Source organism: Pygocentrus nattereri, chromosome 5, assembly GCF_015220715.1.
Source record: "Pygocentrus nattereri isolate fPygNat1 chromosome 5, fPygNat1.pri, whole genome shotgun sequence".
Lineage (NCBI taxonomy): Eukaryota > Metazoa > Chordata > Actinopteri > Characiformes > Serrasalmidae > Pygocentrus > Pygocentrus nattereri.
This window is the reverse complement of record NC_051215.1, coordinates 20,399,037-20,424,937: the sequence shown is the minus strand read 5'-3', so window position 1 is coordinate 20,424,937 and position 25,901 is coordinate 20,399,037. Positions and strand designations below refer to the sequence as shown.

General features: G+C 41.7%; 2 protein-coding genes across 3 annotated transcripts in view; one reads left to right on the top strand and one right to left on the bottom strand.

The window, feature by feature from the left end:
• The first annotated feature begins 10,456 nt into the window (after window positions 1-10,456).
• msh6 (mutS homolog 6 (E. coli)) lies at window positions 10,457-23,130 on the top strand. 2 transcript variants are annotated; one of them, XM_017685614.2, is made up of 10 exons: window positions 10,459-10,840; window positions 13,438-13,640; window positions 13,727-13,902; window positions 15,143-17,714; window positions 18,553-18,845; window positions 19,506-19,623; window positions 19,933-20,022; window positions 20,165-20,319; window positions 21,888-22,087; window positions 22,957-23,130. In XM_017685614.2, exons 1-10 carry the CDS (start codon window positions 10,587-10,589, stop codon window positions 23,036-23,038), a joined length of 4,143 nt encoding a protein of 1,380 aa, XP_017541103.1. In that variant the 5' UTR covers window positions 10,459-10,586; the 3' UTR covers window positions 23,039-23,130. The 2 variants fall into 2 exon arrangements, with proteins under 2 accessions (XP_037394406.1, XP_017541103.1); XM_037538509.1 differs by lacking the exons at window positions 19,506-19,623; window positions 19,933-20,022; window positions 20,165-20,319; window positions 21,888-22,087; window positions 22,957-23,130 and adding an exon at window positions 19,045-19,459 and having other exon boundaries at window positions 10,457-10,840.
• The window catches only part of fbxo11a (F-box protein 11a), a 36,886-nt gene continuing 34,084 nt past the window's right edge, over window positions 23,100-25,901 (bottom strand). The window contains exon 22 of the mRNA XM_017685615.2: window positions 23,100-24,551. Coding sequence (XP_017541104.1) covers window positions 24,422-24,551 — 130 coding nt within the window. The 3' untranslated portion in view covers window positions 23,100-24,421. The remainder of the gene's footprint in view (window positions 24,552-25,901) is intronic.

Here is a 25,901-nt window from a genome sequence, read left to right as displayed (position 1 = left end):
TTTCTGTTTCATTTTGGGTCTTTCTTTTGGACCTTTCATCATGAAATTTACATACAATGTAAAAGGCAAAAGGTATTGTCAAATGATGTATATATAAAATTACTTAAAATATTGACATTAAATTACAAAACATTCTTAAACGTTCACTTTGTAGCAGAAATGTGGAGGTCCCTTGTACACAAATTACTAATCTGAGATATTTTTTAATATTTTGACAAAAATCTAAATGTCTCAGGTTATGCCCAGCATTCTGTGAGTCACAAGCTGCTTCTTCGTTCTGTTCCCAATCAAAACAAACATCACATTTATGCACTTGATCCTGACAGAAAAAAGTCACACAAAACCTCCAGCCATGAGCTGTTAAAATTTGATCAAACTTTAGTAAATGGAGTGGAATTTGTAATCAACCACATCTCCACCTCTATTACACAATCATCCTATGCTTTGCACAGCCCTCCCTCAAATGTACATGCATGAGGGAGCCTGTGTTTAGGCTCATGCAGCAGTTTCGTACATAACAGGCAGAACGTATCGAAACTGTGTCTGAAACTAATGCAAAAAGGCTTAGTTCATTAGGCCCTGTGTCTCTGACTGGGTGTGCAGCACAGACTTCTGACTTTTTTGCTGTGTAATATAACCTCTCCTTTAAGCAAATAGCTGTAAATACAACATTACTAAAGCCGGTACTGTGCAATGTGAAAAAAGCTACCCATGCCGCAACCTCATGCTCATTTTTTGTGCCCTACAACCCTGTTTTGAAAGACAGTCACTATTCTCTGGAAAATGCTTAAAATACATATGCTCTGCATGCAGGAGACCTTGCTGATAGATCACTGTTTCAAGATTAGACGGTGATGGTCCTGACCACTGAAGAGCAGGGTAGCAAAGTATGCAGAGAGACAGATGGACTACAGTCTGTAACTGTAGAACTACAGAGTGAAACTATACGGTCAGTGGAGCTGATAAAATGGACAATGAGGGTAGAAACAAGGAGATGGACTTAAGGACCTGGCTGGTCAGTACACATACTGTACACTCGCTGAGCAGTTCATTAGGAGCGCTACACCAATACCGGGTAGTGCTGCTCTTTGCTGTCAAAACAATTTCAATTATCCATGGCATGGATTCCACAAGATGTTGGAGTCAATCCTTTGAAATCACCTCCACCAGCCATCATAAGGCAGGTCCATGGATTCATGCTGTCGGCACCAAATTCTGACCCCTTCTGTGCCACAGCAGACCATACTACATTTTTACAGTCCTCAGCTGTCCAGTGTTGGTGAGCCTGTGCCCACTACAGGGTCAGCTTTTTGTTCTCAGCTGACAGAAGTGGAACCTGATGTGGTCGTCTGCTGTTGTAGTCCATCCACCTCAAGGTTGGATGTGTTGTTCATTCTGAGATGGTTTTCTGCTCAGCACAATCATACAGAGTGGTTATCTCAAATCATGTCAAGAGGCGTTTACTTTCATTCCATCTAAGTATGTTCCTCCAGGACCAACACGGTGCAACATGTAACAAAATAAGACAGCACAGACAAAGTGTAAATGTACACACCCATCACTTTAACTGCTCTAAGCTCAGTCTAACTGCACTACTGGTTATATTTGCGCTATTTATACCATCCATACATCCAGACTTTAATCTGGATGTGCCTTATGTCACTTCAATGTTCATTTCAGGACCTTCTTATATTTATATGATTTTTTTATTATTATATTTTTCTACAATTAATGTTTATTTTTACGATTAGTGTTTAGTGTTTTTTTATGTCTATTTAAATTCACACTTTTCCTGTTTACCGTCTATTTAATGTTATTGCTACACCACAGGGGTCTGAGAGTAAACCAGCCATTAGGGGTGTACTTTGTGTACTTCTGGTGCCGGTCCCAAGCCCGGATAAATGGTGAGGGTTGCGTCAGGAAGGGCATCCGGCGTAAAACTTGTGCCAAAACTATCATGCGGATCACAAATATGATTGCCATACCAGATCGGTTGAGGCCCGGGTTAACAACGACCGTCTCCGGTGCTGTTGACCAGCAGAGTGCCGGTGGAAATTGGACTATCAGAAGACCATCAAAGAGGAGAGGAAGAAGGCGGGTTAGAAGGCAGCGAGAGAGAAGGAAAGGCAGGAGTGTGGAGGTTAGAGTAGGGACTCTGAACATAGGGACAATGACTGGTAAAGGCAGAGAGCTTGCAGACATGATGGAGAGAAGAAAGGTAGATATTCTGTGTTCAGGGAAAAATTGCAACAGGCCCTTGGGGGCAGTGAGGAGCTACCTGAGGACTGGGAAACTACAGCTAAGGTGGTGAGAGAAACTGGTAAGAATGTGTTGGGTGTTTCGTCTGGTCAGAGGAAAGAAGACAAGGAAAGTTGTTGCTGGAATGAGGAGGTCCAGGAGAGTATTCAGAAGAAGAAGGCAGCTAAGAAAAAGTGGGATAACCATGTTGTGTATGGAGATGTTTAGGAGAGAAGGCAGTGGACTTTTTAACCAGGTTGTTTAACAAACTCCTGGAGAGTGAGAGGATGCCTGATGAGTGGGGAGAAGCAGTGTACTGGTCCCCATTTTTAAGAACAAGGGTGATGTGCAGAAGTGCTAGAGGTATAAAGTAACTAACTACAGAGGTATAAAGTTGATGAGCCACACCATGAAGAGTTGTTGAAGCAAGGCTAAGGCTAGAGGTCCAGATCAGTGAGCAGCAGTTTCATGCCCAGAAAGAGTACCACAGATGCAACTTTTGCATTGAGAGTGTTGGTAGAGTAGTACAGAGAAGGTCAGAAGGAGCTACATTGTGTCTTTGTGGATCTAGAAAAGGCATATGATAGGGTGCCAAGACAGGAACTGTGGTATGAGGAAGTATGAGGAAGTCAGGTGTAGCTGAAAAGTATGATAGGGTGGTGCAGGACATGTATGAGGATAGTGAGACAGTGGTGAGGTGTGCAGTTGGAGTGACAAATGGTTTCAAGGTGATCAGCTTTGAGCCCCTTCTTGTTTGCAGTGGTGATGGACAGGTTGACAGATGAGGTCAGGCAGGAGGCTCCATGGACCATGATGTTTGCAGATGACATTGTAATCTGTGGTGAGAGTATAGAGTAGGTGGAAGAGAATGTGGAGAGGTGGAGGTTTGCACTGTAGAGGAGAGGAATGAAGGTCAGTAGAGATAAGATGGAATACATGTGTGTGAATGAGAGGGAGGCAGGTGGAAAGGTGAAGATGCAAGGAGTAGAGGTCGTAAAGGTGGATGACTTCAAATATCTTGGGTCAACCATCCAGAGCAATGGACAGTGTAGAAAAGAGGTGAAGAAGAGGGTGCAGGCAGGATGGAGTGGGTGGAGACGGATGTCAGGGCTGATGTGTGACAGAAGGATAGCAGCAAGAGTGAAAGGGAAGGTTTACAAGACAGTAGTGCGTCCTGCTATGATGTATGGTTTGGAGACTGTGGCTCTGTCTAAAAGACAGGAGGCTGAGCTGGAGGTGGCAGAGATGAAGATGCTGAGATTTTCGTTGGGAGTGACAAGGATGGACAAGATTAGAAATGAGCAGATCAGAGGGTCCGTGAAGGTGGAGCAGTTTGGAGATAAAGCCAGTGAGGCCAGGTTGAGATGGTTTGGACATGTTTTGAGGAGGAATAGTGGATATATTGGGCAAAGAATGTTGGAGATGGAGCTGCCGGGTAGAAGGAGAAGAGGTAGACCTCAGAGAAGGTTTATGGATGTAGTGAAGGTGGACATGGAGATGGTTGGTGTGAAAGTAGAGGAGGCAATGGATAGGGCAAGATGGAGGCAGATGATCCGCTGTGGCGACCCCTAAAGGGAGCAGCCGAAAGAAGAAGAAGACAGGGGTCTGAGAGTAACGCAGTTTTAGTACACTATATGTCCTGTACAAATTGTAGTGTTGACAATAAAGCTGACTTGACTTGACTTGGCTTGATTATTCTAGAAACAATAAACACGCTAAATAAAACAGACAGACAAAGTAAACAGACAGGACAGCGCAGTGCCATCACAGCATTCATTTCTGAGCATGGGGTTGTGAGAATAAGGTGCAGAGAAAGTTAACAAGCTATGATATGAGTATACACAGTCAGATTGTAACATACATGAACACCAGTCTTGCCATTCTTTACTGACCTCTCTCATCAGCAAGGTGCTTCTGTCCACAGAGCGGCCACTCTCTGGATATTTTACCGCACCTTTCTAAATAAACTCTAGAGAGGTGCTGTGTGTAAAAATCCCTGATCAACACTTACTTGAGAAATACTCAAACCAGTCCATCTGGCACCAATAATGACATCACAGTCAAAATAACTGAGATTGCATATCATACCACCACACACTACCATTCAGTTAAATCAAATTCAGTCTGCTGAACTGAATATTATTACACTTATATACACTTGGCTCATTTTGCATGTATTTGCATGTATCTGAATGTGAGAGAGAAATGCAGAGACTGTGGAAACGCTTAGGGGAAAACAGATTTCAGAAGTTATTGTAAAGAATTGAATGAATGTACAAATGTGCTTTCCTTTTTTAGGGTGGAGCATGGAGGGGAGATCAAAATTAAACCAGGACTGAAGAAATGTAAGACACAACCTTGTTTTTGTGAATTGCGGGCGGGGCCATTACATAGACTTCCATTCATTTCCTGGAAACTTACCCAAACATTAACCAGAACTATTGTAAGTCTATCCCTAACCTTCACCTTAAAATTTAAAGATTTACATGAATCAATGGAGAAAGGTCCCCACAACATGAGTGTGTGAACAGGTTTCGGTCCCCACACTGTGGCATAACCTGGTCCACAACTGACACACATATACTGACCTACCTACACAGTGTCCACGTCTCATTGGCTGAGCCCCTCCATGCAGGGTTTAGGCAGCAAGGTTTGAGCTTTGATCCAATAACTGCTATATATATGTGTGTGTGTGTGTGTGTGTGTGTGTGTGTGTGTGTGTATGTGTGTGTGTGTGTGTATGAGATCCTATAGGGAAAAAATGAGGCTTTACCTCCTTACCCTGTGTGCACACTGCCAGCATCAAAACTACTAAGAACAGCTGAAATCATTGGTTTGTACTGCTTTACACATCCCTGTTCCTTTACAAATTATTCGCAAGGCCACATTGCCAGTAAACTTGCTGGTTGACGATGTTTGAGCTGTGGTGTGTATTGTGAGCCAACAATAGTAACAGGTGACTGGTGATGTGGCTACTGTGCTGTCAGTGGTACAGCATCAATACTAGTAAGTGGCCCATTTTTTACGTTATGGCTGTCCGGGAAAAGTCCCATTCAAGGCCATTCCCTGCCTGAGTATTGACTTTTCCTGTAGTTAGCTTGGCAGGTGTCACATATTTGAAATCACTGTGTATAGAAAGTCCTTTGTCCTCTGAAAGCTCTCAGAGCTTAGTAACTTTTGTGCTAGCTGTGATAAGAATTTCTGCCACCATATATTCATGAACATTTTGGACAAAGATGTTTTTCTGGAACTCTAGTTGATGGTGCAGATCTCGCTAACGCAGTAGCTCTAATGACAACTGAGGAAGGATGACATTTCTGTTCAATATGTACAAGTTAAATTGATGAATCACAACAAAGACCACTTGACACAAACAATCTGGCATTTCTTCCTTAAAGAATAGGCCCAATTCCAACACGTTTACTCAAAGGAATGTTACCATTAATAATTGCTGCTGTCAGGACAAAACCTTCTATCTCCATTTATTTGACCTCCATACATAATTTGTAAACATCAGCTGTGTTTCACATTATGTGAAGATCTAACAGTGAACAGATCAAAAGAAATGGTCGAAAAAAAATTTTCCACATTAACTCCTATTATACGTTAACCCTCTGGGATCTAAGAGCATTTTCTCAGTTTGGGCATAGTTTCTTCAATTCTTCTTTACAGGCTCTTTATGCAACATGATATTCATAGGTTTCATATCAGATTGCTCTGGTATCTTCATCTGTGGTTTTCAAATTGGACTGAATGAAGAAGTGTGACGGTCAGTCCTTAGTGATCTCCTAAGTGTCCGTCAGTCAGTTTCACACAGAATGTAGATGGACACATGAATCTATCAGTTCTACACAGTGAGACATGTATCTCAGCCCCTCTTCCTAGGCTCATAACTCCAGATGTGAAGGGTTTGAACTGGATTTCTGAGCTGGATAATCACAAAGACACAGACATGGATATAGAAACACTGAACATTGTGTGCGGACAAGTTCATGGACTTCAGGAGGTTAAATTGATAAATGAAAATAATGACCACTTGACTCAACACAAACAGTTTTCTCCTTAAAACCTCCTTGTATACTAGATCTAATTCCAATAAGTTTACTCAAAGATATGTTTCCATAAATAATTGCTGCTGTTGGAACAAAACCTCATCTTCAACCAAATCTTCCCTTCATATCTAAGATTTTGGAGAAAGTTGTGGTTCAAACTTGCGTACACACCATCACAGGAACAGCTCTCTTTGTTCAAACCTTATTTGACTGATCGCTATTTTTATGCAAAAATGTGTAAAATATATGGAGTCCCACTTGGCTGTTTTTACTTTGACCTCTGCTGGTGCAGGACAAACAGCAGCTAGAAAATTTCATTTAGGGTCTTCAGAATCTTCTTTGGAGGGGGATTACATATAGTAGCACATCCCACTTGCTACAAGTGTCCTTCTCAACATCTAGGGCCTCATAAAACTTTGCAGGAAATTCAGTGAAATTCAGAGTGAAATCGCTCATGCATACAGAAATATGACAATGATGTACACAAAAATAAATAGATTTATAAAAACTTGACTAGGCACACCTGCAAGCTGTTTCCTCTTTATGAACCTCAGTTATCATGAAAAAGTGGCCACATGAATTCTGCCTAATTACTTACTATGATTATCAATAAATGGCCAGTGTAAATAACATCATGAATACATCAATGCGGCGTGTATCTTACTGTTTGTTTAGTGACAAAAAAGTGCCAAAACCAATGTTAAATACCCATGACCTTCAACCCCTGCATTAAAAACCAACGTGCTTCTGTAATTAATATAAACACATGGGCTCAGGAATACTTTGGAAAACGTCTGTCAGGTTAAAACTGAACTCTGTGCAGTGGAAATCACATATGAACAACCTCCAGAAACATCTCTGGGCTCGAGCTCATCTGAAATGGACTGATGCTCAGTGGAAATGTGCGCTGTGGTCTGTCGAGTCAGCCTTTCAGAGTGTTTATGAAAATAATGCACGCTGTGTTCTCTGGCCCAAAGAAGAAAAGGGCCATCCAGATTGTTACCGGCATAAAGTTCAAAATCCAGCATCTGTCATTGTATGAAATGTCACTGCATTGAATGATGGCACAAAATATAAACACAGCACATTACAAAGTGCACATTAAAAATAAATGGTAAGAATGCAGTAAAACCACTGTATCAATCGCTGTTTTTACAGCCCAGATTCAGTTTAGTTTATTGATAATAAACAGGAACATACATACTGTATAAAACTCATCCTCAATTACTTTAAATACATAGAAATAATTACCCCAAAAATAATTACACAAAATAATTCCCAAGATAATTACACAGTATTATTGAGTTTGTACCACATGCTTCCTGTTTGGCATTTCAGTGTAATTTAGCTAGATTGTCTTGGAACTTACCATCATGTTACTCAAAAATAATTAATTTGTACTTTGATGCTTGTAACACATACTTATCTGGGTGATACCTAGAACCAGAAGTCCACCTCTAAAAGCTCCCTCACAGAAAGTTCCAACATGAAACAGTTATGATGACTGAGATGCTGTTTTATAACCATTTTGAGATTTTTGGTCTTAAAATCCATTCATGGTGGAGGGATACATGCAGGATCTATCCGAATTGAATTCAGAACCTCTGCATTTAACCCATTTGTGCAGTGAAACACCACATACACACTAGTGAACATGCACTAGGGAGTGAGCACACTTGCCCAGAGCAGTGGCCAGCCCTGTCCAGAGCACCTGGGGAGAAGTTGGGGATTAGGTGTCTTGCTCAAAGGCACCTCAGTCACGTACTGTCAGCTGTGGTGATCAAACCGGCAACCTGACCTCCAGCCCACAACTGCCCCATATTGAAGCCCCTGTATCTAGCCACTTTCCTGGGGGACTCCTGAAGTAATCCTGTTGGACAACTGTCATGGAAACCCATGGATCTTCCTTCACAATTTCCTGCAGGTCACTTTCAAAAAATCTGCAGGAAACTAATTAGTGGTCAAGTTTTCGAAGGAATTTTTCTGGAGTAAATTGGAGTCAGAGTAAGTAATATATTTTGATATTTAATTCAGTTGTTTGAATACATTAATGGATTCGCTGTTTCACCGTGTTCAAGCAAAACAAACATTTTTTGTGTTTATCAACAAGTAATCCTGTTTGAAAATATTTCAAGGTGATTAATATTTAATGTTGTTTAGTATTATTACAGGGATTGTGCAAGCATTAGAAATGCCTGCAGGTACAGATACGCCTGCAGGAATTTCTAAAGCTTGCACAGTTCCTGCAGGATACCTTCATGATGGTTCAAATTCCTACAGGAATTTTTTGTAAAGAAGGGCGCTGTGAAGCAAAATAGTCCCCAAAGAAAGCTTATTATTCCAGATTTTCCACTATTTTCAATCATCAACATTCCATAAAAACTCAGAAGACTCATGTAGGTTCTCTGGTGGTTCTGGATGGTAAATAAAATGTCTGTATCTGTGCTGTAGTCATGGCGACCCCTGCTTCCCATCACCACCACTGTAAAGACATCTGAACCATTTCACACCAAACCGCTCTGAATCTCTCTGTTTACACCTCACACACTAAATTATACAGATATAAAGTGTGGAATGTTCACTGTTTAAGCTGCCTAACTTTACAGTGCTGGTGATAGGAACCAGTCGTCGCCATGACTACAACACAGATATATACATTAGAGTGCTTGAAAAAGCACTCTATTGTTAACTCTCATAATTCTTCTTATTCTTCTTCCACACTATTCTGCGATTAATACAGCCCGAACCGCTTAATGTACAGACTCTGCTCAAAAAATACGTTTCGAAGGTCTTGGCTCTGTGACTTGTGCTTTGTATTTTTGAAGACGATCGGATTAAAAATTTTAAAACCTTCAATAAGAATGAATGGCGGAATGTTCAGAACTTCAAATTCTAACTGACATTGATGATGTCACAGCAGGCCACTCAGTCTCTCAGACACAGCTGTCACGCAGGGAATCTGCTTTAAAATCCTTTAAAAACCTAGAAACTCCATTTCAGTTTTAAACGGAAGAGAAACTTGTCCTTTCTGAAACCTAAAAAAATCTCATCATTTCATCAGTTAGCTTTAGAGTTATGAGCATTTGTTTGGCAATAGGCACAGAAAGCTGCCTCATTCACTCCCATTTTCTGTGTTTAACTTCAAAAATGTGTTTAACTAACAAAATTCAGACATCTTCTGCTCAATACACACAACATTACACCAAAATAATCCTCAAGGGGTCTTATCTCACACCATCTATCCAGTTAAGTGATAGAGTAAACATTTCCTGATCTATGACTGTTTGTTTGTTCAGCAAATCGGACTCAAACAAGGCTTCTCCACTAAGAGCTGCATAATAAGAGTGACAGTTCATTTGAATGACTCTCCCCGCCTCCCCCCTCAAACACATACATCTCTCCCTCTCACACACACACCACACAGACACACACAGACACATACCTAAGGAGGTGTTCACCTACACAGAAACTCACACAAACACACACGCACTTGCAGCTCTTTTAAAGCACTCTTGCAGTTCCTTTAGGAAATGCACATCTAGTTTTATTTACCATCCAGAACCACCAGTGAACCTACACGAGTGTCCTGAGTTTATATGGAATGTTGATGATGAGAAAATAATAGAAAATCGTCTTTGGGGACTATTTTACCTCACAACACCGCTGAAGCTGTTATTGTTAAGCTAAGTTAACGTTACTAACTAGGCGGTCAGTTTTATTTTGGTACAATTGTCTATAACTTACCACACCACGTCCGTATTGAGCTGGACCTCTGATTTTTTTAAAACGCTTGAAAAGACGAAGCTGAAGTCTCCTTCGCCAACTTATAGGTTCGAGTTTTCCCGCTCTACTTTAAATAGTGCTGCAGTTACAATATGCCTGCTGCACCATTTAAGGTGGAACGGGAAAATTCGAATGTGTAAGATGGCGAATGTGAAGCCAACAACAGCTCCGACTCACAAAAGTTAGGCTGATGTGTTAAAAATGCACACAAACATAAAGCCAGCGTCCAAAACATAAACAGGAGCTGTAAATTATGTTTTTGTATTCATATAACACGTTACTGTATTCATGTAGTTATAAACAGTGAGGGCGGGAAAGACATCCTCGAGCGCCGCGCGCGCGAATTCCTATTGGCCCCGCGCGAGACTACGCCTCGCGCTCCTTGCCCTTTCACCACGCGCAGTGGATTTTCCCGCGAAGACGGGTCTGTCCGCAGAGCTGCTCCGAGCCCAGCGTTGATGGAGACTCTCGGCGCCTAATTTGAGACGTAAAACCGCTTTACTTTGACGAGTCATGGCGAAACAAAGCTCCATTTTCAACTTCTTTACTAAATCTCCGCCTCCCGTGGCCAAGGCCAAGCCTAATCCGTCTCCGGCCGAGGCAGATTTGCCGTCTTCGGTCTCCAAATCCAACACGTCCCCGAAGGAGGAGGCTAAACACGCAGCCCAGAACAACGGCAGGAAGAACACCACAAAACCCGACAAGACCTCGGCTAAAGCTGGACATGCCAAACTGTTCGGAGAAAAGGCCGTGACTCCTAAGCTGAGGTACTTTCAGGGCTTAAAGCTTGTTTACAACCGAGTTAGTCGAATAGCCGGATTGTAGCTCACCTTCGCTAAGCTAACCGTTGTAGCAACTGAGGTAGATTAGCTTAACTAAGCAGCTAAGATTAGTTTTATTTTGGTACGAGTGTCTTCGTAACTTCCCACGTCCCGCCCATATCGAAGTGGTTAACTCTGTATTTGTTTAAAACGCTTGAAAAGACGAAGCTGAAGTCCGTTTGTCTTTCGCCAGCTTATTGGTTCCATTTTTCCCGTTCCACCTTATATAGTGCTGCAGTTATAATGTATCTGCCGCACCTTTTTAAGGTGGAACGGCAGAATTTGAACCAGTAAGCTGGTGAATGAGAAATCAACAGCAGCTCCGACTTACAAAAGTGTTAAAAATGCGCCAACCTTAAGGCTGCATTCAAAAAAACTTTTACAAAGACGTGCAAATATACTAGCTGTACTTTACATAACCAGCGCAACCTCTAATAAATGCACATTAATTAATGTTGACATGATGTACTGTGGTGTTATGTGGTTTTGGACGGAGATCTTAGACGTTATCGCCATTCTGTGAGTTTTCCTGGCGGGAGTTGAGCACATGGAAGGGGAGGGATGCTTTGGATCATCTTACACTAGGACTTTTATTATGTAAGCTGAGCTAAATGATCCGTTTAGAAGCTCTGCGTGACTCTTATGGCCTACATACGGTTGTGTCACAGATGCTAGGCACTTTGTCCAAAATGAATAATGATGAGGATCCTGGTGGGAGGTGCTGTTTGAAGATGTGGATATCCAAAATTAGTATAATCATAACTGAATTCTGACAAAGGCTTTTTTTAAAGTGAAAGTGAGGGTTTAGGTTGTGGCGATGACCCTGAGGGAAGACCATATCACTGCTGTCAGAACAAAACCTTCATTTTTGTCATTTTTCAGACATAATATTAAAATACCCATAGTCCTATATATTGTGTGTAGATTTCATGATGATTGGACCAAAAGAAATTACCTAAAACTACCTGGAAAGACGTCTGGTTCCATTGACCTCTATTAAAAGTAGAGCATGTTTTTTCCTTGTCCTGTAAAGTTACAATTTTGGGAGACAAGGTTTTGATATGACAGCAGCGATATGTATATAGGACAGTCTACACGGTCTCATACGATGACTTGTGGTGGGGGGAAAAATAAAGTAATATCCAGAATTTGAGTCTGCCCCCTACTGAAACCCCTGCTGTTTTGTGGAGCACATTAAACTTGCATGTTAATATTTAAGATGTAATATTTTTTTGATCATGTTTAGTGATTGAAAAATCACAACAAACACACAAAAGATGCACAAATTCCAATGCTAATAATAATGTATTGTTACTCCATTATAACCAGTGAGCCCACTTTTTCAACTATGTTCATTGTAAAACACCTGGTCAACCGATCAGGTTATTTTTAGCACCTTTTATGAGGTATCAGGTGTTTTGTGGCAGAGAATTCGGGAGACAAATTGGCAGCAGGGTGTTTACACCGATCAGGCATAACATTCTGACCACCTCCTTGTTTCTACTCTCATTGTCCATTTTATCAGCTACACTTACTATATAGGTGCACCTTATAGTTCTACAGTTACAGACTGTAGTCCATCTGTTTCTCTAATACTTTGTTACCCTGTTCTTCGGTGGTCAGGACCCCAATGGACCCTCACAGAGCAGGTACTATTTGGGTGGTGGAGCATTCTCAGCACTGCAGTAACACTGACGTGGTGGTGGTGTGTTGTTAGTGTGTTGTGCTGGTGCAAATGGGTCAGACACAGCAGTGCTGCTGGAGTTTTTAAACATTGTGTCCACTCACTGTCCACTCTATTAGACTCGCCTACTTTGTCGGTCCACCTTGTAGATGTAAAGTCAGAGACGATTCCTCTAGTCCTTCATTAGTGGTCATAGCACGCTGCCCACAGGATGCTGTCGACTGGATATTTTTCGTTGGCGGACTATTCTCAGTCCAGCAATGACACTGAGGTGTTTAAAAACTCCAGCACCATTGCTGTGTCTGATCCACTCACACCAGCACAACACACCACCACATCAGTGTTACTGCAGTGCTGAGAATGATCCACCACTCCATATCCACTGTTAATGAAATAAATGTTGTTTTTTTGTTTGTTTTTTTTTGTTTTTCTTTGACAGTTATGCTTTTTTCAACCACTACCCCTTGTAATTCTGTTCCAAGGGGTTAGGTTGATACACTGCCATGTCAGTGTTACTGCAGTGCGGAGAATGATCCACCACCCAAATAGTACCTACAAAGTGCACCTATAGAGTAAGTGGAGCTGATAAAGTGGACAAGGAGCGTAGAAACAAGGAGGTGGTCATGATGTTACGCCTGATCGGTGTATATTTAGATATATCTATATCCTGTAAAGGGATACTATAGCCTGAACTCATGCTACAGTTAAAAACCTTTCTGTTTAAATGTGGGATTTTGCAATTTAGTGTGTTATAGACTCACTAATATCAGATAAAATCATAATATTTAATAAGAAGAGAGAGAGGAAATTGTGGTGTTTCCTGAAAAAGTGCTCAGTCAGGGTCTCTTTCTTCTTTCAGCTCTTCATTTCCTTTTCATGCGGGTGATCTGGTGTGGGCAAAGCTAGAAGGACACCCATGGTGGCCCTGTATGGTCGTGCCCCATCCCCTGAATGGACAGCAGATGAGGGGTAAAGGTCGAGATCAGAGAATGCACGTACATTTCTTTGATGAGCCGCCAACAAGAGGCTGGGTGAGGACTCAGTACGTTCGGGAATACAAAGGTGAGTTGAGTTATTACAGGTTCTGTGTTTAAGACTTCAGTACAGTTTTACAGTCTTAACATGTGCTTTTTGGGTGTAACTCACAGGTTCAGACAGCAGTGATGCCAAAACGGGTGGTGTGTTCTTCAGCGGCAAACCTGTGATCCGTAGAGCAATGGAACTGGCAGACCAGGTGCTGCAGGACAGTCCTGAGCAGAGACTGAAGATGCAGGTCTGCATGGACGCCTCAGACGAGGAAGAGGAGAATGAGGAAGAGATGGAGGTAAGGAGGAACGGATAAAGATAAACCGGGAGCTGATGACAGAAAATGAGTTATCGAGCACATTTATATTGCTCCATTGCTAGCTAAATGGTTATTGGTGGTGTAATGCTATACCAGTGATTTTATGCAGCTTTAAAGCTTTTAGGTTAGAACTTTGTATACTACTATAAGTGGTGCCATATTACTGCCATTTCAGCAGAGCAGTCACGTGATTCAGTAAGCATATTAATGCAAAAATATGTGAATGTTTTTTCTGAGATGATTCAGTTCCATTTCTTCTTTTTACCCCTACCGCTTATTTTTGAGTGTTACAAGGGGTAGTGGTTGAAATCTTGACCTACGAAAACAACATAACTGTCAAATTAAAAAAAAAAAAGTAAAAAAAAAAAGTTTATATATATGCTCGCACCAGCACAAAACACACCAACACTCTACCACCACGTCAGTGTTACTGCAGTGCTGTGAATGATCCACCAGCCAAATAGTACCTGCTCTGTGAAGGGTCCATGGGGGTACTGACCATTGAAGAACAGGGTAAAAGGGCTAACAAAGTATCAGAAAAACAGATGGTCTACAGTGTGTAACTGTAGAACTACAAAGTGCACCTGTATAGTAAGTGGAGCTAATGAAATGGACAATGAGCGTAGAAACAAGGTTATAATGTTATGTGTGATGTATTACATTACATTTAGCAGACGCTTTTATCCAAAACGACTTACAAATAATGAGGTGCATAGAACAAACATAGGCAGGCCTTAAAGGAGGCCAAAGGGTAATAGCGGGGTAGAGAAGGGAAGGAGGGCAAGAAGGATATATATATATATATATATATATATATATTTATTATTATTATTATTATTATTATTATTATTATTATTATTATTATTATTATTTTGTGTGTTTTAATCAATGCATCAGTTAATTTTAACGATTCTTGTGTTGTAACAAAGAGACCTTTGTTACAGGTTAATGTTCTACATTAACTACAATTCATGGAAAGTATAGTCACTCGTCAAGTTTCTGACTAAAAATACAGCTTTTGTTTGTTTTGATTTTCAGTAATTGAGTAAGATTGTCAGAATCCACCATGAATACGCAAACATACAAGTATTGGCGTTTTTGGTAAATTGTAGCAACCCTACAGCCAAACGTTACTGTTAATCAGTCTCCTGTAATAGTGTTATACCATGCTGCTTTACCATTTACTATTGTTTTGTATAAAACATCACATTTACTGTAGGTTGAAAGGTCAACGCTGTCTGATGAAGAGATGTCAGGAGAAGAGCCTGAGAAGGTGAAGCCAAACAGACGCTCATCACGTACCTCAGCAGAGAACGGTCAGAAGCCTAAACGCCGGCGCATTGTGGTGGCGTCTGACAGTGATGGCTCAGACGAAGAGTTCAAGCCTGATCAAGCAGGAGGCAGCAGTGATGAGGACGATGAAGATGGCGACAGCAGTGGTGTAGAGGAGGAGGAAAAAGAGAGTACGCCTGAATCTGAACCAGACAGCCCTGTGAAACCTGCAAAACGGAAACGTGTGTCAGAGAAGCCAGCCAAAGCAAAGAACAAACCTGTACCCTCAGAGATCCTCAAAAGAGCTCCCGCGAGCCTTCCGTCTCTTGCAGCTGACACAAAGTCACGCCTGTCAGCATTTTCCGCTCCGGACAGCTTTGAGAGTCAGGGAAGTGGTGGGGCAGGAGGTGTGGAAGGGCATGGAGTGTGGGACCATGAAAAACTGGACTGGCTGCAGGATGGCAAGAGGAAGGATGCTCGGAGGAGGCGGCAGTCTGATGAGGACTACGATCCCACCACCCTATTTGTGCCTGAGGACTTCCTTAACAGGGTTACGCCTGGTATGCGCCGCTGGTGGCAGCTTAAGTCGGAGATGTTTGATGCTGTTCTTTTCTATAAGGTGGGCAAATTCTATGAGCTCTATCACATGGATGCTGTGATCGGCGTCAACGAGTTGGGGCTTACCTTCATGAAAGGCACTTGGGCACATTCTGGATTCCCTGAGATAGGCTTCAGCCGTTTCTCTGATGTGCTTGTGCAAAAAGGTTACAAGGTGGCCCGTGTGGAACAGACAGAGACCCCTGAAATGATGGAAGCGAGATGCAAGACCATGGCACGTCCCACCAAATTTGACAGAGTTGTTCGGCGAGAGGTTTGCAGAGTGATTACGAGGGGCACGCAGACATACAGTGTGCTTGATGGTGCCCCTTCTGAGGCCCAAAGCAAGTACCTACTGTCTGTGAAAGAGAAAAATGAGGAGGAAAGTGCAGGCCACGGCCACATCTATGGAGTCTGTTTCATTGACACCTCAGTGGGTCGCTTCCATGTAGGTCAGTTCCAAGATGACCGCCACTGTTCTCGTCTACGTACTCTGGTTGCACATTACGTGCCAGCCCAGGTGCTGTTTGAGAGAGGCAACTTGTCAGCTGAGACACGGAAGATCTTCAAGGCTGCTTTGTCCTCACTTATGCAGGAGGGTCTCAATGCTGGTTCACAATTCTGGGATGCTCAAAAGACCTTGAAGACTTTGGCAGAAGAAGACTACTTCAAAGAAAGCCAGGAAGCAGGTGGCAATGTAGAGGAATCGGCTCTTCCGAGTGCTCTAAAAACAATGACTTCTGAGAGCGACTCACTGGGTCTCACTCCTAAAGAGGGTTATGAACTTGCTCTTTCTGCACTGGGTGGTTGCATATTCTATCTTAAAAAGTGTTTGGTGGACCAGGAAATCCTTTCCATGGCCAATTTTGAAGAGTACATTCCAGTGGATGTGGAAATGGAGCAGTCGGAGAGTGCATCAAGTTTCTTCGCCCAGACTCATCAACGCATGGTTCTGGATGGAGTGACACTTGCCAACCTTGAAATCCTTCAGAATGGTTCTAGTGGAGGCCTCGAAGGTACTCTGCTCGAGCACTTGGATACCTGCTGTACTCCATTTGGCAAAAGGCTTCTAAAACAATGGCTCTGTGCTCCCCTCTGCAATCCCATTTCCATTAACGATAGATTAAATGCTCTTGAAGACCTAATGGGTGCCCCAGCGCAAGCCCTTGAAGCTACAGAACTCCTGAAGAAGCTTCCAGATCTTGAAAGGCTCCTCAGCAAGATCCACAGTATGGGTACTCCTTTGAAAGGACAAGACCATCCAGACAGCAGAGCCATTCTGTATGAGGAGATGGTCTACAGCAAACGCAAGATTGCTGACTTCCTTTCGGCACTGGAGGGGTTTAAGGCCTTGCGGGAAATAGTGTCGCTCATGGAATCCATTTCAGACAGATTTCAGTCTAAACTGCTGAAGCAGGTGGTGGTTATGAAGACAAAGAGTGAGGATGGACTGTTTCCTGACCTGACACCGGAGCTGAACCGCTGGGACGCTGCTTTTGACCATCAAAAAGCTCGTACCACAGGAGTGATCACGCCCAAGGCGGGCTTTGACCCAGAGTACGATCAAGCCCTGAGTGGAATCAAGGACTGCGAGAGAGGTTTGCAAGACTACCTAGATCGACAGAAGAAAAGACTTGGCTGCAAAACTCTCTCCTATTGGGGAACTGGAAGAAATCGCTATCAGATGGAAGTTCCAGACAGTGTTTCTGAAAGGAACATTCCAGAGGAGTATGAGGTGAGGTCCACAAAGAAGGGCTGGAAGAGGTACTCAACAAAAGAGATTGAGCGTTTGTTCTCAGAGTTGCAGAGCTGGGAGGAAAAGAGGGATGCAGCGTTGAAAGACTGCATGAGGAGGCTGTTCTACAACTTCGATAAAAACTACAGAGACTGGCAGACTGCCGTGGAGTGCATGGCTGTGCTCGGTAAGATGGTTATTAGGCCTCATTACCCAGTATCTTCCTAAGTTTGTTCTTAAGTGTGTTCTCCAGAAAGATCCTAAGAAAAAGTCTACATCAGATTCATGATGTGTTCTTAATGCGCAGAACTGTTTGTGGTCCTGAGTGTGTATAGATTCTGTTCCTACCTAAGAACAAACCCCAAATAAGAGAACACTGGTGAGTGTCAGAATTTTCCTGAAAACTGCATAAGTGGGTTTTAAGAAGATATTTCTTCTTAACGGCTGGTGAATGAAGGCCAACGTCATCATGGCTATTTAGTCACATTGTGATTGTAGATCCACACCAATTTTAATCCAATTTTGCCTTTAGAGCAGACCTCATTACGAGCCAGTATAGCTGTGACATTTTGACCAGTTAATTTAGAACTGGACTTATGACCTGTTTGCGAATGCTTGGTAAGTGACATAATGAAAGGAGGGGAACTCTGAGGGGAACTCAGGAATTTTGAGCTAGAGTTCTTTACGGCTTCTGCGGGTCACGAGAAAGCAGACCCCCATTAAAGACATATGCAGGTGTTGGACAAGGTTGAGGAGAAAGGGGAGGAGGTGGGGTGTGAAATTCAACACGTAGGAGGAGTGAAGGACTGGTATTTATAGGAAGCTAGAAATAAGTAGGATTATTAAGTAGATTATCTTGCATCCTTTTGTAAATCTGAAACAAATTAACTAATATGGTTGATGTTTGTTCATTCAGTATATCTCTTGAAATTCTTAAGGTATACCAGTGAGCTGTTCTTGTTTCAAGAACTAAGAACTTTCCAAGAACTTAGTTCAGTAGTAATTGTTTGCTGTCTGTATTGCAGATGTGTTGCTGAGTTTGTCCCGGTACAGTCAGAGTGGAGATGGGCCGATGGCAAGACCGGAGATAGTTCTCCCGAGTAGTAGCCCTCGGTCTTCACCTTTTTTGGACCTCAGAGGGTCCCGGCACCCTTGCGTCACCAAGACCTTCTTTGGTGACGACTTCATCCCCAATGATATCTTTATTGGTTGTCCTGGCACTGAGGAAGAGGAGGGTGAAGATGGCCAGCGTGCACAGGCCTCATGTGTGCTTGTTACTGGGCCAAACATGGGAGGCAAATCTACACTAATGAGACAGGTGGGTACGAACTGTGTCATCGTATAATCAATACTGAGGAGCAAACGAGTGTAGCCACAGTTCTTTGTGTGTATTGTTACATATTCCGAGCAAAATGTACAAAGTGCCTTCACCAGTTGTTTTCACCTAGGAAGGATGTGGGTTTGCCTCATCTGTATGTAAATAAACTCTGTTTGTTTGTTTTTTTTTTTTTTTTCAGAACCCTAAATTCCAAAACACCTGCAGTTCAGTTCTGTATTCTTCAGCTTCTTTATATACACATGCAGCTGTGTGCAAAAGCCTGAACACAACTCATCAAATGATGTTTGTTTTCTAAGTGAAAATAAGTTTCTTCTACGGGGAAAACACTTCTGTGCATTTTAGTGCACAATTACTGTTTGTTTGCTGAATTAATGGAGCATCATGGAAGAAATATATAAAATGTGGCTTGTGTGATTTGTGAAATTTTGCTGTATGCCATATTTAAATTTTAAGTGTTATTGTTTTCAAAATCAAAACACAATTTGACAAGCGCTGTTAAAACTTTCGCATGCGACTGTATGTGTGTATAACATTCTGATTTATTTATGTATGTATGCATGTAGATAGATGCATGGTGTGGTCACAGTGCACTGTTTTTAACATGATATGACCGTACAGCTCTGTGTGTGTTGACCGCAGTGTGGCCTGGTGGTGATCTTGGCTCAGTTAGGCTGTTATGTACCTGCTGAAAGCCTGCGGCTCACTCCTGTGGACAGAGTCTTTACTCGTCTTGGTGCCTCAGATCGCATCATGTCCGGTGAGTCTCCTCAGTGGGACAGAAGAGCTACTGCTGTCAGGTTTTTTGCATTTCCTTTACCATTGAATAGTTAATTTCTTGGATGTCACTGTAAATCAGGGGAATCTTCCTGTCCTAATGATAAGGTTAGATAAGGTTATGTAGTCTGGTTTGTGTGTGTGCATATATAGAAAGATAGTTTAGGCCTTTAAACACATTGTGCTACATCACTCCAATAACCGGATTTCCTTAATATTTTGTCATTTGAAAACATTCTGCCCCTTTTTTTCCTTCCTGTGAAAAGTTTTTCTTCTCTTGCATGTACTTTAGGCGAGAGCACTTTCTTTGTGGAGCTCAGTGAGACGGCCAGTATCCTCCTTCATGGGACCAACCACTCACTCGTCCTCCTGGATGAACTGGGTAACATTCACATTGTGACCTCTGTTATACTGTAATATTTAGATTACAAGAAGAATTCATTTCTCTTCGAATAGTCTCATTCACTCCAAAAGAAGGAGAGAAAAAAAGAGATCTGAGCATCATTGCATGACTTTGATTCCAGGCAGGGGTACGGCCACCTACGATGGCACAGCTATAGCTAGCGCAGTGGTGAAGGAGCTGTCAGAGAGGATCCGCTGCCGGACCCTGTTCTCCACGCACTACCACTCACTGGTGGAGGACCACGCCCAGGACCCTGCTGTGAAACTCGGTCATATGGTGAGCCTTTATCATCGGTATTTCCGGGCTCAAGACTAAAATGGTCCACAATTATTAATGTGCGAGTAATAAAATAAAATCGCCAGTGGCGACAGGTAGCATTTTGGATTTTTTTTCATGGGTAGCTGTTGATTAAATTTAAAAAATTTATTTCTTTTAACCTTTTTTTTTTTTTTTTTTTTTAAACGTAACTCGTAGGCAGATGCATTCATGTGATGCTATAGCATCTAAAAAAAAAAAAAAAAAAAAAAAAAAACCTGCATGGTCCCAGGATTTTAATCAAAGTAGCAAAGCAGCTGAGCAGAGTTTTTTGCATTGAACATAGGTGTGTAGAAAATGGCAAAAAAAAAAAAAAAAAATCAATTTTTTTTCCCACAAACTATCTCCGTCAAGCCTTATCAGATCATCTGTTCCACCCCAGACTCGGGACCAGAGAAACGCACACAAAGATGTACCCTGGGGAAAAAAGTAGAACAAAAAAAAAAAAAAGATTTCAGAATTTCTTGGCTTTAGGAATTTGCATGTCTCAGGTATGATAACAAAGCACACTATAATGCAAATTCTGTTCGAAAGCATGCAAAGACAGATTTCTTAACAGGAACAAATCATTTAAAAAATGAGACTGAAAAAGACTTGGCGAAGGTTGGATGCTTAAAATTGCACGATTTCATCATCACAAAGAGCGATTCTAACGTGCTGTGTATTAAACGAACGTTACCTGCTACTGAAATGGCAAGGTGGAGATACAGCGATAAGGGTCGGAGTTAAATAATGATAACAATTTTGGCCTTAAATTACAAAGTGGCATTAAAAGAAGTCTTAAAGAATAATTTTATTTTTTCAAAATTGCATCAGCTGTAGAGCCCTAGATCTCCCCTATAAATGTTTTAGGCTGAAATAAGCGTTGAAGATTCCATGTAAAGTTCAAATATTTTAAAACACATTGAGCTGTAAATATTTAGGTGGAAAAAGAGCAAAATATTCAAAACATTCAGCTTGATATTACTTGTTCACTTCAGGTGTCAGTGTGTGAGAGCACTTAAGGGGCAATCGAAATATAAACACACATCCAAGTCTGGTTGGTCTCTGTCTACACCTGACTGCAGAGGAAATACTGAATGAGTGGGTGTCTGCGAACTGCCTAGACTAAAAATTATTTCCAGAGGTGATTGTCCACTGACACGGAAATGTAGTCCACTATTAGACTTAATCCATGTCCAGGAAACGCGCACACAGTTTATGTGCAAAGCCTCTAGTCTGTGTACAAAAAAAAAGCACTGTATTATGGAGGCCACGACTTAGTAAGGTGTTGGAACAAGATCCTAATGCATGGTCAGGACTTAGTAAGCAGCGATCTCGTTCCCACGCGTTACTAAGTCATGGCCATGCATTAGGGTCTCATTCCCTATAAATGAATTAAATAAACTGTCAGGCACATTTAAGCAGTTTACCTTTGGTCTCTGATTGTCCTGAGAGACATTTTACTAGGAAGACAAAGCCCAGTAGGAATTAAATCACCTGGTCTGGTTGAAACCCCTTGTAAGTTAATTTTATTGTAACCTGCTCAGGCCTGCATGGTGGAGAACGAGTGCGAGGACCCCAGCCAGGAGACCATCACCTTCCTCTACAAGTTCATCAGTGGAGCTTGTCCCAAGAGCTATGGCTTCAACGCTGCCCGCCTGGCCAGTATCCCAGAGGAGGTCATCCAGTCTGGTCATCGCAAAGCCCGCGAGTTTGAGAGGAGCACCGTGGCCCTGCGGGTCTTCAGGTAAGAAACTTTTTTTAACTCATAATTAAATGAAAAGTAGGGTTCTGCCATCGTCACGATGTCAAACTTCGCAGTAGAGGAACCTTTTTTGGTGCTGTATAGAACCATATACATGTTCTCCATCAATCTGAAGAATCATTTCACTATGCAGAGAACCATTTACACATTTAAAAGTGTTTATGGTTCTCTATAGAATCGTTATCTTTACTGAAGAACCCTTGAAAAACCTTTTTTTTTTTAAAAAGTTTTGTAGAAGTTACTTATTTACATTTGACAACAAATGAGAATCAAACTCGCATTATGCTTGTGTTCAAATCCTCAAAATGTGATCAGGCAGGTAACTGTGGAAGGCATAGGTGTAGTCACCCACTACAAGTGCCTCCCCTTCAGGTACCCATGTTACAGGTTCTGCAGTTCGCATCTCTACGACTGCTCGTCTCAACCATGCTAATCCGTAGTGTGCATATTAGAATTCTCTGTTGCTGGTTGTGTATTTAAACAGCAGGGGGTGCTGTTGACTGATCTCTTCAGTGCAGCACTATAATAGATACTGTTAAGTGTATTCCAGATGTGTAAAATAGCATGAGCTTGGACTGGAAAGAAAGTGCTAACAAAGTAAAGCTCTGCAAAACCGTATCTGCGGGTTCAGGTGTTCAGGACCAGTTGGGCCGGATCAGAGTTGCTCAGACTTGGGGCTCCCAATTCCAGAGATCCATTTCTTGGATGAGAGTAAACGCTTAGCTCAGGGAAGTCAAACTGGGCCAAAAGTGTCCACATGTCTTTTCATGGTCATTCTGGTCCATTGGTAGATGAAGACCAGAGTTGTAGCTAATCTGCCAAATATTCTAAAATATTTTCTCTCTTTCTAGGAAACTCTGTTCCTTTGCTGAGGATCCCGTGGCTACTGGCGAACAGATTGCCAAGCTGGTTCAGACACTCGGCCTCCTGTAAGGGAAACGAGTTACTCTCCCCATGAGTTCTGTTCTACTGCAAAACATTTTCACTGCTGACATGATCTAATAAAGTTTATTTTTAAAAATGAACACTTTTTCCTTTGACTAGGAAATTAAACCTTTTGATTAATTACTACCATCTACGTAATGGTTATTGAGTACTCCACAATATATTAAGTCTAGATGTCATGGAACATGCATACAATTCAGGCTGTATAAGAACCCACAGTCACCAAATACAGTTGGATGAAAAAGCCAAAAAGAAAAAAAAAAAAGCTGTATAGATACTTCTGAGCTTTGACACAGCAAGAAGCCACTTTACGTTTTCTCCAGCAACGTTCTCGTTCCCTTTCACCCAAAACGCTCAGAGAAGGCGACATGCAGTGATTTCACGAGACTGCTAATCTAGACGTTCATCCAGTAGCTACTGGATGAGGAAACGCCAACAGCTCAAAGCAGAAGGCCGATCTTGGGACAAGCCAGGGATCCTACGGACTTTAATTTAAATTAAACGGGTAAAATTTTTAAACAGTCTAAGATCTACAAAGCATACAAACATCACTCCAGTCTCGTGAAAACACTTGCTCTAAAACCAATTTTTTTCACCATTTAAAATAAGACATTGCTGGAGAATAGTTAGTGTTTGTCATTTCTCTCTTTTCCTGATAAATCTCTTTCACAGAAAGAACATACATCCTGCAACATGAGTACAATTACAGTAAGTCTAAAAGGTATAACAACCCCCAAAATTAATATTTAATAAAATAAAATAACACATTCAAGTACATTTAAGATTTTTGCTTGAAAATACAAAACTATGAGAAACATGAGAAAGGATTCAAATCAAATACCAATATTGGGTTTAAAAAAAAAAAAAAAAAAAAAGCTGAAGTGCTGGGTAACTTATCCCCCATACATACACAATAGCGTGGCAATGGGTTCCTGGAGACAGGCGCTTAGGAAATAGTGAGAGCTTCCACCCTTTTTTTTCTGTCTCTCTTATGGCTCAAAGTTTTTTTTTTTCTCCATCCAGAGTCTGCTGCCACTTTTCCTCCTGTAGAGGGCGTCATCTGTCTCAGGCCTCTCACAGGTTCTCTGCTGCGCCGTCCCAGCACCTGAAATTGTTATTACCGTCCGTCTCTTTTCAACCATTTGCATGAAAAGAAAGCAGGGGAAGCGCCATATCCACAGCAGAATGTTCTTTTTTCTCTTAAATACAAAAGTCCTCATTAGTTTGCATTATGAAAGCTGAAATCTCTCCCATTTTTAAAGTGTTTGCTTTCCATTTTTTTCTTAAGTTGAAATTGAATTATTTCTAGAGTAACTTCAGCACTGCACCGAGGCTGTAGAGTCCGTGGAGGTCGGCGAGACGCGCTCTGCCTCAGTTGTGCTGCAGCGTGTTGGACTCTATAGGAGGGGCGGAGTCGTACAGCGTGTCCGTGTCGTGCGTTGGCTCGCCAGCTAATGTGCAGGGGTTCGACAGCGTCCCGGCGCCACAGTCGCAGAAAAACCTGTGGAGTAAAGAGACAGAAAATGATAGCTTTACAGATTCTGAACTGACCGCCTGGATCTGTTAGAGAGTTTAAAGCTCTGCTGCTGGTCTTTAAAGCTCTACATGACAAAGCTCCTGAACGTCTGTTTATGATCTGATCTGCAGATTCTAACCTTCAAACACCTTCAGTAAAACACAGAAAACATGTAGACTCAGTTCTTCTGCTTCTAAATTATGAAAATAAAAATTCAGCTTTTATAAGACAGCTGAGCCCAGAGCTCACTTTTAATAAACATCTGAAAACGCAGCTCTTACAATAAAATTTCACAATTTGATGTGACATTGCTTTATATTTTAATATTCTTCTATTACAGTTAAGCTTAATGTCTAAAGCAGTTTGAGCTGTGACGAATATATAAAGTGCTCTATAAATAAAATTATCAATTCCAAGACACTTAAGAGAATTTCAATTATTGAGGCTTTCATACAATGTAAAAAATAGCTACTGCACTCAAAAGATGCAGAAAAACAGATTGAAGAAAAATAGGAGAAGCATATTTTTCTTTGGACAGCAATAAAATCCTGATGAAAGAAATTAGGCTGCAAACTGATTAGCTCCCCTCCACCTCGCTCAGACCGCTTCCCAGTTTTAAAACATGATAAAGCACTTCAGGTCTCTCATCCAAGCCGGTTTTGGAAGTTTTCAAGCACAACAAATTAAATCCTCGTCTTTTTTCCTCCTTCTATTTGCGCTTGGTTATAGAAATATCCATTTTCTACTTTTTTTTTGTGAAGTTTCAAAATCTTTATCGCCTCATATACCTACTCAAATCAAATGCGTTAACCTGCCCCTGCTTAGCTTTAAGCAGGTGGTGCAGTGTGACTTGGGTTTAAGGAGTCTGAGGTCTGTGATTAATCGTTGAATGTCAGAGACGCTACCCGTCCAATTATCAATTATAAACAGATTATTCTGGTTTAGTCATGCTTGAAGCAGACACACTAACGTGGCTGATTTAATGCACCGAGATATCAAAAACTCCCTTGTATGAAGTGTGGAGTGCAGTGCTGATGGGTGGAACCAGGCATGAATGTGTGCATGAAGTAAACAGCCTGAAACCTCATTAAACCCTACGCAAGAACCCGGTTCTTTTAAACGGTGGGGCTGACAACTACGTTTGTGATTATATGAACAAAAGTTGATGAAACGACGAATATATAGTGAGCTTGTTCTACGTTCTAACGTTCCGAGTTTCTATTTACAGTCATTACGAGCCCAAGTTAACCAAACACAAGCAGGTTGGCTTGGTCACATGGTCATCTGTCTGTTGGCCTGCAGATGTTTGCTTCAGATATAATACATAGTTTTTTC